This window comes from Corvus kubaryi, unplaced genomic scaffold, assembly GCF_017639235.1.
Source record: "Corvus kubaryi isolate FWS band 111438036 unplaced genomic scaffold, C.kubaryi_AGA036_p1.0 37398, whole genome shotgun sequence".
NCBI classification, from domain to species: domain Eukaryota; kingdom Metazoa; phylum Chordata; class Aves; order Passeriformes; family Corvidae; genus Corvus; species Corvus kubaryi.
In genome coordinates this window covers 55,255,790-55,268,089 of record NW_024581137.1, presented here as the reverse complement: position 1 = coordinate 55,268,089, position 12,300 = coordinate 55,255,790, and the positions used below count along the sequence as shown (strand labels likewise).

General features: G+C 45.5%; 1 protein-coding gene across 3 annotated transcripts in view; it reads left to right on the top strand.

Moving 5' to 3' along the window:
- CRHR2 (corticotropin releasing hormone receptor 2) overlaps nucleotides 1-12,300 on the top strand; it is a 142,232-nt gene that overhangs the window by 88,637 nt on the left and 41,295 nt on the right. For all 3 annotated transcript variants that reach the window (XM_042043450.1, XM_042043452.1, XM_042043451.1), the window contains one exon: nucleotides 11,704-11,821. In XM_042043450.1, the coding sequence (XP_041899384.1) occupies nucleotides 11,704-11,821 (118 nt within the window). The remainder of the gene's footprint in view (nucleotides 1-11,703; nucleotides 11,822-12,300) is intronic.

Genomic DNA, 12,300 nt, shown 5'->3' with positions numbered 1-12,300 from the left:
CATCTTTTGTCACTGCTAGGGTGGCAGTGAAAGCAAATTGAGGTTTTGAGGGAAATTCTGCTTTCCTGTTGCCCTTAAATTTAGCTCTGTTTCTCCAGTAAAGCATCTGAATTGTTTTTTCTCATAGGCTTGAGGCAGTGTCCCTGTTCTTTCTTATGATTACATACAGATTTCCTAAATCCCACATATTATTTCTCCCCAGAAGACTAAAACAGTTTTTCCTAGAACAATATAGCCATTTTTCCCCCTTTTTTTCCCCCTAGCCATCTCCTATCTACTTTCCTTTATCCTCCCCTGTTTCAAGCTCCTTTGAATTGCCTCTTACTCTTCAGTCTGGTGTGCAGTTGGCAGGATTGCTGCTGCAGGCCTCTGTTAGTAAGAATGGAAGAGTTTGATTAAATGATCTGTAGAAACCTGTCAGGAGAAATGTAGAGTATCAATAAGGGACAGCTTTCATAGAGCAGTAATCCAACACCTCTCAGAACCTGCAGGCTGAGGATGTCTCAATCGGGGAGGAGATCTGTGCAATTAGTTCTGGTTTTCACTTAAAAAGGATGAGATTTCTGACGTGATTAGAGCAGAGCAGGCTCCAGATCTAAGGCAAGATCCTTTCTTGTGGTGGAACAAGAAGAAAGAGCAAGTCCCAGGTCAGAACATCAACTAACAGAGTTCATCTCCGTGCTCCATGCCCCCATCCCCTCATCTCCTGCCTTCCCACCCAGCCTAGTTCAGTCTATTCCATCTGCCACTTGGAATAGCAGAGCCTTCATTAATGACTCAGGCACGTGGCAATTTTAAAATTCCCCATAACTCCTGGGGCAGGGTGGGTGCAATGGCTGCAGGTTTGAAGACAGCTCTGTCCCACCCTGTCATAGTCCACAGTAAAGTCCACAGAGAAAGGCAGGAATGAAAATGATGGAGCTCTGTAAATAAGAGCGAATCCAATGAGAGGGCCATCTTCGAATACAAAACATCTGAAGTGCCTGTACTGCCTGAATCCCTGTGAAGCGTCTCATCTGATGAACTCTGATAAAGGCCAGAAACACTTCTCCTATTGATTAACCTCAGGCCATTGTCTTTGCTTCCCACTGCCTTTACTCGCCCCCTCTTCATCTCACATCTGTAGGACTTGTTCTTTAGACTCTTTGTATAGAGCCTACCCCACACAAAAAAAATGGAGAGCAGAGCCCTCATGAGCTCCTGGAATAATACCAGTAATTAAAAGTGTGCCTGGAGAGCTCTGTTCTTAAAATGTGAAAGGTTTCATAACCTGCATCTGAAATCGTGGTATTGTAACCTCTCACAATGAGAGCCACTGAGGAGAGTTGTTGCTGCCTATCAATACATCACCACTGGATAAACATTGGAAACTGAAGAGCTGCTTACAAACAAGGACGGTGTCCATGTAAGAAGAAATGGATATAGGTGTTCTACAGACAGATTTGTCAGTGAATATGAAAGGATGACTTCCAGCCCACAGAGCAGAGGGGTCCTGAAGCAATGTGGTAGAGGAAGAAATTTAAGCTGGAGTTAAACTGGAGTATCAGGAATTTATAAAATGCTTTTACTCAGTTCCTTTCTTGACCTGAGATTTGGAGGCCACTCTTGTCCTGTGCTAGAAATATGTTAGTGCTGGTGTATTTCTGTTGCTGCCAAGATTTTGGCTGTGAATCTTTGGAGATGGACACGAACTTGTTTGAATTCTGATTATAGAACTGCTCTTAGAAGATTTAGATCTATGTTGACTGACAAGCTAAAACTTGTCTGTGTTCTATTTCTGATGATGATGGAATGGTTTTGGGAACAGTGGAGAAAACTTCGCAACTTTTCCAAGATTTCAGAGAAGGGAGGAAAGCAAAGTTGGGTCTTTGCAGTTTATATATGAATCATGCTCAGGAATGCAATTTGATTGAAAAAAACTACTTCCTGAGCCATCTCTGGGAAGAAAAATCAGAGAATATGCTTTCAAGGTGATGTTTAGAGTTATGAACTGCAGATGCACACCTGCAGCTGTTCAAGTGCTAAATGGTTCCATTTCAATTTTCATCCCTGGAATTGCACATGCAGGTCCCTCACTAATGCCACAGTAGTTGTTCAGCACTCAGGAACCTTCTCTTCTATCTAATCTAAGAGATGATTTAGGTGCTGAAGCATGTCCAGGGAAGGGAACAGAGCTGGGGAAGGATCTGGAGCACCAGGAGCAGCCGAGGGAGCTGGGAAAGGGGCTCAGCCTGGAGCAAAGGAGGCTCAGGGGGGACCTTGTGGCTCTGCAGAACTCCCTGACAGGAGGGGGCAGCCGGGGGGGTCGGGCTCTGCTCCCAGGGAACAGGGACAGGACAACAGGAAACTGCCTCAAGTTGTGTCAGGGGAGGTTTAGATTGGGTATTAGGGAAAAATTCTTCCCAGAAAGAGTGGTCAGGCATTGGAACAGGCTGCCCAGGACAGTGGTGGAGTCACCATTCCTGGAATGTCAGAAGGCACGTGGATGTGGCCCTTGGGGACAGGGTTTAGTGGTGCTGGGTCAATGGTTAGACTTGATGATCTTGGAGGTCTTTTCCAACCTAAATGATTCCATGGTTCTCTGAATTCTGCTGCTTCACATTGCTCTGTCAGCTAATACACAAGACATGGGAGAGGTGAAAGTTTCTGTCACCCCTAAATGGGCCATGGACACTCCTGGCAGCATCTGGGCTGCCTCTGCCTATTATGGGAATGGAGCTTCCCTGGGGAGGTGCCCAGACTGAGCCACTGGACACATAACCTACTGCCCAGTGAGCACCATGAGGCCGAGCAATTTAGACCAAGCACAGGAATGATTATTTGGAAGGTTTCCAATCTCTCCTGAATTCCTGGCCAAATGCTCCAAAATAATTAAATATTTCACACCGTGTCTTGGTGTAAATGAGGCCAAGGAGAGTGTGAACAGCAGCATCAGCAACTCAGACTTTCCTCCTTGGTTTATCCCCACAGTATCTGCAAATGTAGATAATGTAATAAACTTTGCTAATTGTGTAATTGTATTAAAAGAAAAAAAAAAAGGCATAACCTTTGAATTCTCTAGCTGGTGATTTAAATTAATTTTGTTTCAGATTTTTTTTTTTTTTGGTATAATCCCACAAGGGGATTGTGAATGAGGACATGATGTGCACTCATATTTCCCAAACAGTAGTTGTAAGCCAGATCAACTACTCTGAGCTCTCAGTGTCAGTCTTCTGAAGTCCTTCCTCGATTTGTGCAATCCAGCTGCAGTGGTCACTCTCCATGGAAAACACTCACCCTTCCACCGTGTGGACTGATAACTACAACCCGTGTCAGAAAACCTGAGCTGCAAGGTGTTTTCTGCTCAAAAAGATACTTTGCATCCCTGTTTTCTCTTTGTACAAAAATTACTGATATCTGACCACCGTTCAGCGAAGCAAATTAGAGCAGAGTCCTAAACCTTTTTTTTCAGCCACAATCACAAGCTCCACTAAACGAAGTCATCTTTATCATTCCTGTGAAAATAACGGGAATTTCCTCCAGTGCAAGACTTGATGGCACAGTCAAGGTTGAAGCTGTGTTCTTGGAGTATTCAGGGGCTGGGTTTCAGTTATCCCTTGATTAAGCAGTGAGCACAGCCAGTCAGGGGCTGCCCTGCCTGTCGAGTGTTGTGTTGGCTGTATCCTTCCCACCCCAGGAACATTAGTGCTGAAAGCCTTTGCATCTAAAGCAGGCAGGATGCTCCATGTCCTGGGATTAAAAACTGGCTTGAAGGCAGGAGAGTGAAATTTTGGGAAAGACAGATGCACAGATGGTTCCACAGTGGGTTTATTTTTAGGGTCTCTGCACATCCTAAATACTCATGGAAACTGCTGCTTCGCCTCTTCATCTGAGTATTTCACTCCTGTCCTCGTGATAAAGATGTCACTTCCTTCCCAGCTTTTATTCTTCCCTTGCAACTGCCCCTTGCTTTTCCTATGGGAATATTTACATTCCCTCAGGCAACTGCCACCAAGAAACTGATTTTTCCTGCCAGCCTCTCCAGCTGCTGTTCCCATCTGGAAGCATTAGGAATTCCAGAATATGTGCACTGATTGAGCATGGGGGAAAACCGTGGGGACCTCAGGGGAGGCTTCCATGTGGGTGAAAGCAAATAGGCCCTGACAGGCACAGAGGCTGGGAAATAACTTGCTGTTAGGTATTCTTCCCACTCTGTGCCATTTATGGGTTTGTCCACGTGCTTTGCCTGCCCTAGAAAAGACTAAAGAGGGGAAATAATTTTTTAGGTGTTGTCCGTGATTCTCCTTCTGGCGTGTTCCAGTCACAGAATGGGAAGGGCTCTAGCAAAGTGCACTCCTGTTTCTCCTACCAACTGTTTTCACAGAGACTTTGGGACAGCAGTCCTAATTAAACATCATTATTAGTGGAATACTACATGAATTAATAGAAGGTTTCTACGCTTCTTTAATAAAGTTTTCATTTGCAATTATTTCTATGCAGATGATTCAGCTAATTCAGCAAGCTTTCAACCACACTGGCACATTATTATGATTGTTAATGTTAATTGTTTGCCTCATGTTATGAATCAGAAAACAGTAGCTCTGTGCATCCCAGAGGAAAAATACCACTGTATGGATAGAGTGAGAAAAAACCCAATAAATCAACAGAAAGCTGCTTCGAGCTTTACCAGTGCTATTTATAGACGTCCATTTCTGAATCAGTGAGGCCACCTCTACAGAAAGAGTTGATGTGATTTTCTTTCTGCTTTTCCAGATCTCACAATTTTGCAAGTCAAAAGAATGGGGTTTATATTTCTCTGCTTTCTCTGTCAAATCACACAATTAAGGTCATTTCGTGGAAATAATTAGCAGGACGTCCTCTCTCTACCAACAACCAGAAGCTCTTTCTGCCCACCCCTGACCCAGGCTGCAGTCAGCTGCTGGAGAATTTCACTTTTTTCCCCCTTTGCTGCTGTTTTCCTTGGTGGAAGCCCAGCTCTGACACCCTGCACACGAGGCAGTTCAGGATGCCGGTGGTAGGAGATCGAGTCAGGGAACAGCATGGTCTGTTCTCAGATCAGATAAAGGGGTTGTTGTGGGGAATTTCTCACAATACACCTGGCTCTTGATTTATTCATTAGGAAGGCCAAGGAGAAGCATGCTGGCTTTCACCTTAATTGCTTCTTCATGTCCAGCCTCCTGCAGAGCTGAGCCGAGTGCTCTGTGTGTGTGGTGAGAGGGAGGCTCATCCCAGATCCCAGATTATCTCATCTGGTTTGGCCAGCACAGCCAGAGATGGGCTCTGGGACTCTGGATTCACTGGAATACACACATTTTCCTACAGACCCAGAGAATCACTGAGGCTGGAATAGACCTGTAAGATCATCAAGTCCAACCATTGCCCCAGCACTGCCAGGTCCACCACTAAACCCTGTCCCCAAGTGTCACATCTGATTGTTTTTTGAACATTTCCAGGGATGGTGACTCAATCACTGCCCTGGGCAGCCTGTCCAATGCCTGATCACCCCTGCAGTGAAGAAATTTTCCCTAATATCCAATTTAAACCTCCCCTGGTGCAACTTGAGGCCATTTCCTCTGGTTCTGTCCCTTGTTTCCTGGGAGCAGAGCCTGACCCCCACCTGGCTGCCCCCTCCTGTCAGGGAGTTCTAGAGAGTGAGAAGGTCCCCCCCTGAGCCTCCTTTTCTGCAGACTAAACACCCTCAGCTCCTCAGCTGCTCCTCATCAAACTTCTGCTCCCGACCCTCCCCCAGCTCTTTTACCCTTCTCTGCACAAGCTCCAGTACTGTTGGCCCCAAATTCCTGTAAATATAAAAACAAGGCACTTCATAACTCGGTGTCCCATGAGAGTGTGCTGTCACTTGCTACACTCCTCTACCCAAAGCCTCACATCATCAGCCTTTGAAACAGGTTTGGTGTCACATAAACCAACCCATGATGACAAAACCACAAAATTGTCCTGGTAGCACCGTGCTTGGAGGCAGGTATTGATGATCTGCTGCTCTTCCTGTTTCTTCCTTCAGCATTCCCTCCAGCTGGAAGGATAGAGGAGAACAGTATTCATGCTCCTGATTCCTAAACCAGGTGTCTGGGTCATGAGGACATGAAAACATGAGGGCATCTCTGTGCAAGCCCACAGCAGGACTCTCGTGCATCAGGCCCTCATCAGAAACTCCTGCCCTGTCAGGGGGAGGTTCTGGATACCATTCAGCAGGGAAAGCTCTGGTTCTTCAGAAATCATGAGGAACCAATGAACCCTTTCACTTCCAGAGCCAAGATGCCTCCAGTGGCAATATCTTCTCCCTCCACGTCAGAAACTGTCTGTCCTTCTGTTCTCTCCTCAAGGAAATCCTTTTCCTTCCACCCCCTCCTTCACTCAGGGTGCCACGCAACCCCCTGAATATGCCTCTCTGACCTGCTTGCTCTATTTCAGGCAGGTATTTCCTGCCCAAAATCTGCTATCAGTCACAACCAGAAATGAAATTTCTGCATGAACTGTGTGACTCCAGGACGCAGCACCAAGCACTCCTCCCAGCTTGCTCCCACAGCCCATGGGCGAGCAGTTTCCTGCTGTCCAGATCCAGGATTTTTCTGTTCCTTCACCTTGCAGCTCCCAAAGGACAGGAGGGGGTGCAGTTTTGAGGAAATGCCTCCACATCCAGCCTTTGGGAAGTGGGCAGACAAGCAGAGAAGAGGAACCCACACAGACAAAGGGGTTCTATTGTGAATAACGGGTTATGAGCTCTTCAGTCCATCATGTTAGTGGAGTAATCCATGGTCTGACCCTGGTGAACATAAACCACAGAAGGAGTCCTGTGACTCCTGTGGGGAGTTGGGGCCACCAGCGAGGTCATTTAATGCATTTAAATGTGGTCTCTGAATCAGGAATATCTTCTGACTGCCAGAAGCAAGGAGGTAAGAGCAAGGAACAACTTGCAATCCAACTCTGCTGTTTCCAGTGCTCTTTCCCAAATTAAGTTTTACTGATCCCCAGAGGGACCGAGTCCCAGCCTAAATGGCACATTGGTCTGAGTGAACATGGAAGTCCTTATGTCTTTATGTTCTGGCCTCTTTAAGTCTGTGGTGACTGAATTGCTGCAGCTTCTCTATTCCATCTATCCTCAGACCCATGCACCAGGGAAGAGCTAGAGGAAAAGTCCAGCCAAAGCCCTGGCCAGTTTTCTTTGTCTGAAAAGGATTAGAGTAGGAAGGAAATACAGGAGATAATTAATTTCCCCTCAGTGGAAGCCCATAGCCTCCGTCTGTGATGCCTTGTGACGTGCCTGCCTTCAGGATCTCTGGGGTGGTGATTTGTGCTGCTGTTCTTGGAAGCTTGCACCATTCAGCACACATCAAGGCTTGTAAAACAAGTGGAAATGGCATAAACGATGTTACCTGACATGAAGAGGAATAGGAAACCTCCTATTGTCAGATCTTTTGGGCTAGGGGACTCTAAGTGGCTCTGTAAATCACAATCCCTTCCCAGCAGTGCTGTAATTGTGTCCAGAGCAGCAGTTCAGCACCCAGTCCCCTCAGCTCCCATTTCTCCTCTCTCACATGACTCTTTCCCCGTTGAGAGGCAGCTCTCTGCTCTCTGTGCTCTCATTTTCTTCATGTTGCCACTGCCACAACCCCCAGATTGTGACATCCCCCTCCTGAGGTAAGAACAACCCTAAATTTCTTACCTTCAGGATTTTGAGGGAATTCATTCATGCCAGCCCCTGTGCCTCCAGGGAAGCTCAATTCACTAACTTGTAACACAGCTTAATGGGTTTTAAATTCCACCACCTGCCAGTTGCAGCGTGATGGGAATATTCTTTTTCAGTGCTGCCTGTGAGGGCAGTTATTGCTGCTCCTGGAGCACAGTCTTGGTTACTTTTCCACTCCACAGAGCAAAGCCAGCAATTAATCAAGGAGAAATGAACTGTGGGGCTCATTGTCATAGAAGACTGATATGACTGTTTTAAGTTTTCAAAATGGGACAGGTCATTTTCATGAATAACAGGAGTATTTACATTTAAATTAAGGCTTATAAATTTAAGCTACCTTCTATCTACAAAGAGCCAGGAAAAGACCTGTGGAGGACAAATGACTCCTATGAGTATTCTGAGATTTTTTCCTCAGGCTTTGAGATGAATATGACAAGGTCAGCTTTGTCCTTTCCGCAGACATTAGCTGTGCTGCAGGTCTCTTGTTGTTCACCACCTTTGTTGCCCAGTTTGGGAAATGTCCTTTGTTCAGTGCCCACCTCAGACTCCAGCCTGGCTGCAGAGATGAATTCTGTGCACAGGGTGAGCTGCTGAGCCCAACAGAGCAGTCTCACGTGAATAAAGCCTGGAGTGAGGAGACCCTTACCCAGTACCCCTCCAGATGCTTTACACATACTGAATTACAATAACCCCACTCTCCAGCAGTGCCTGAAAATGAGAGCAGCTTCCTCAGGAGGCTGCCAAGAGAGTGTTCTCTTGTCTCATCGACTGCAGCCCTGCACTGCTGTGCCCTGCCGCCTCCACACACTCCATTATCCTGCTGATTCTCCCTCCCCACCACAAACCTGACACAGTTATTTCTCAAGCTTTCCCTGCCCTTCGCTGTGAATTGCATTCCTGCCACTGTGATTTCTGTGCTGGTGGTAGTTAGGAGACAGAACCATGGGCTCTGGGCTCTTTGTGAGCAATAACAAACTTTCAGCCTCCAGTTGGGACTCTTATTAAAAAAAATGAAAGGGAAAAACAAAACAAAAAGAAAAGGCAAAAGGTTAAAACCATTGTGCGCCTGGGGTCACACCACTGTCTGAGCTATTCAAAAAGGTCTGTGGCACTTTCAGGCATCTCTCAGATTTATCTTTCATGGTTCTGTTATCCCCAAGACAGGAAGCTTTTTAGCAGGTGAAAGCATCTATTTACCAGCCAAGCTACACACACAGTGTCTCCAAAAGGGAGTGAGGCAGTGGTATGAGGTTACTTGTACCCAAAATACGGATTTTGCTAAAGGCAGTGGGACAGGGGAGCCAACTTTCCCTGCTTCATGTCCAAAGCCAAAGCCTTCAGGCTTCATTTTGGTCAATTCCAGCCACAGGCCACATTTATACTTTACTTAATTTTACACCAGGAGTACAACTTCCCTCAACAAATGGGGCTTTTGGAAAAGAAGGAGTGTTTTGATAATTATCTGTATAGATCGGGAGTTTCCAACACAGACCCGACCCTCTTGCTCTGGGTCCTGCACAGACCACTAAAAGTCTGAAGGATGCAGAGTGATGGGCAAAGAATACAAACCAATAGGAACCAAGAAGTAGTAAGGAGGGCAAAGACCTTACCAGCAAATAAAAACATAGAACCATAGAATTGTTAAGGTTGGAAAAGACCTTTGAGATCACCAAGTTCACTGAATTTGTCTTAAAACACAGAAGACAATGGGTTTTTGATGACTGGGATCCTCCTGGGGGGAAAGCTCTTGTTAATGAACCAAAAATCTACAACTCTTTATTGGATCCTGTTTGCCTGTGTGCCCAGTCCAATGTCCTGCTGTAAATCTTGTGGCAATAAGATTTCCCCTAGCCACATTTAGTGGTGTTCCAGCCTATGGGATGATTAAACTACAGCTAAATGGATGCCTGCAGCAAGGATTTCTTCTTTCTCCCCCCACTCTTTTATCTTATCTTTGCCAAGAAATACATTCAGGTGGCAAGCGTGCCTGATTTGTTTTGTTGTTAGAGTTCTCAAAAGCAATTAATTTCATCTCAATACCTCACAGTTTGACCTGAATTTCCTTAGTTTTAGTCCCCTGCCTCCTTCTCTCCCTAGGAGCAACATTTCAAACTCATCCCTTCATCTGCTAATCCTTGACCTGGAGGGAGGGAATAAAACATGGAGGTGAAGAGCAGCTGCAGGACATTTATGTGCAGGATGATCAACAGAGGACAGACCTTAGCAGGATGTTTCAAAGCCTGTCCAGAGCCAGGTGGGCTCCTGGGGCTCAGCATGGGCAGCTTGGTTGCCTCATTTCTTAGAAAGTCAAACCGAGCTGAACCTCAAAGCCAAAAAGCTGAACCTCAGCCTTTTGTTAAAAGTGAAATTCTCGAAGTGAGCCGTGTCTGACATGTCCAAGAGCAGCGTTTTGGGAGTTTGTAAGTTAAGTTTGTAGCTTAAATAAAAGAGAAAGGGTCTGAGCAGCTGGAGATTTGTTCTCCAGATTAACTCATCGTGAGTTACTGAGGCGTTCAGAACCAAATACCAGTTTCATACTGGTGGACTGAGTTGGTAAACTCAGAGGCTATTTTAACATTGGCTTAGCAGGGTTATACCTCGGAGCGTTCTCTCTGTAAGTATCTCAGATGTGGGAGGTCTTGTCTTTGGTTTTTTGCTGGATTGCTTGAAAGCTCTGAGAGATTTGTGAGGCTGAAGGACATAACAGAATTTCTTCTGGCCCTACAACTGACTAATTTAGTCCTAGGAAAAGTACAATGAGTGTTTTATGGTAGGAAAATAGTGTTTGTTGTTAAGAAGAGTGGCTTGTTTGCCTTGCAAAAGACCTGAGGCAACAAAAATTTGGTTACTGGATTGTGCCTCTCTTTTTGCTGTCCCTGGGGTGAGCTCAGTCAGTTCCAGCTGAGCAGCTTTGAGCCACTTTCTCTGTTTGTCCCACATTATCTGGCAGCTTCCTTGGCAAGCAGGGAGCCTGATATGGCCACTGCCAAATCCCAGGAAGTGCTATGGCTGTTTGAGCCTCTGTGGAAGTGATTTTCCTAAATGGAGTGGTTTGCATTTAGCCAAGAGATCATTTAATTGAGGACTCTGTAACTGCAGCGCTGCAGCTTGGCACCTGCCATCCTTTACCAGTTCACAGAGAATCAGAAGAGAAATGTTCTGGTCTTAAATGACTGAACCTGTCACGAGTTACTCTGTCTTGCTTCAGTGATGCTTTGGTTTCTGGCAGTAGCATCGTGCACTGGCTGCCACCTGGAGCCATTTCCAGCAGCAAATATATTTCAGATCTCCCCTCTTTTGCTTTATGGCACTATGTCCCAGCTTGCTGTAGCTCATATTTTACATTGTGCTCATGATTTACATCGCATCTGAATGGGAGCTGGCGAGGGACTGAAAACTGACACAAATATTTCCTGATGAAGGAGGATGTGCAGCTCTACCTCGTTTAAGGTACAGCCAGCTAAGCCCAGGACTGAAAACCAGGAAGTCTGTGCTCTCCTGTGGCATTAATTCAAGCTCACACAGGTGAGCCTGTTCAAGAACTAACCAAATGTAAACTATTCTAGCTTTGCCACTCCAGCACAAATATTTGTCACAGAATCTTCTGTAAGCAACTCAGCAGCCTCTAGGGCAGCCTGGTTGTTCAGAGGCTTTTCTATCAATTCCAGTTATTCTAGAGATGGAGGGAAGGGGAGCAAAACTAATAACCAAGGATGAAATGACAGCTTGAATATTGGATTTTTTTTTCTCTAGTAGATCCTGTTTCACTTGTTTGAATTGATTTTTGTCAAAGGGAGCTCCCTGTGTTGTCCACACAAATTGTTGTATATGGCTTTGCAGAAACACAAGCCTCCTGTTTCATAGAGTAAGAGAGGGACTGCAGGGGGATAAGGCATGCAATGAACAGAATTAAGTAGATTGTTTTACAGAGTTATTAATGTGTATGTGTGTGTATATATTCACTGTATATGTTAACTTAAATGTGTTTCCCTGCTCAGGAGTATCCGATGCCTGCGGAATATTATCCACTGGAACTTGATCACCACGTTCATCCTGAGGAATGTGATGTGGTTTCTGCTTCAAATGATAGATCACAACATCCACGAGAGTAATGAAGTGAGTGCTGGGAGGTGGCAGGGCCCTGCCCTGGAGTTTGGGGTGTGTGGGAGCCCAGAATACAGAGAACGCTTCTCTGCCTGTTCTGAAGGGTTCTATCCCTCTGGACAACACCGTCTTTGACCTTCGTCCATGGCCTCTGGGAAGAATTATTGCCTGGCCTCTGGGAAGAATTAGAATCTGGTGTGAATTAGGTGATAGAATACTATGTAAGATTGTCACAGGGTGAAAAATTTAGAGGTTTTGGGTTTATTAATATAGTAAATAGATAAAAGCAAAAAACTTCAAAATGGAGGATTGTTGTTGTTCTCCAGACCTTCTTCTTCTTCTTCATCTGCTCCATATTCTGCAGTAGAAGTGGTCTGGGATGATTGGATAAAGAATTCCACAGTTCCTGCCTGTGTGATTAGATAATTTATTAGACATTGGTAGATGTCCTGGGTTGCAGTGTATTCTATTACCATCCCCATCAGCTGTTA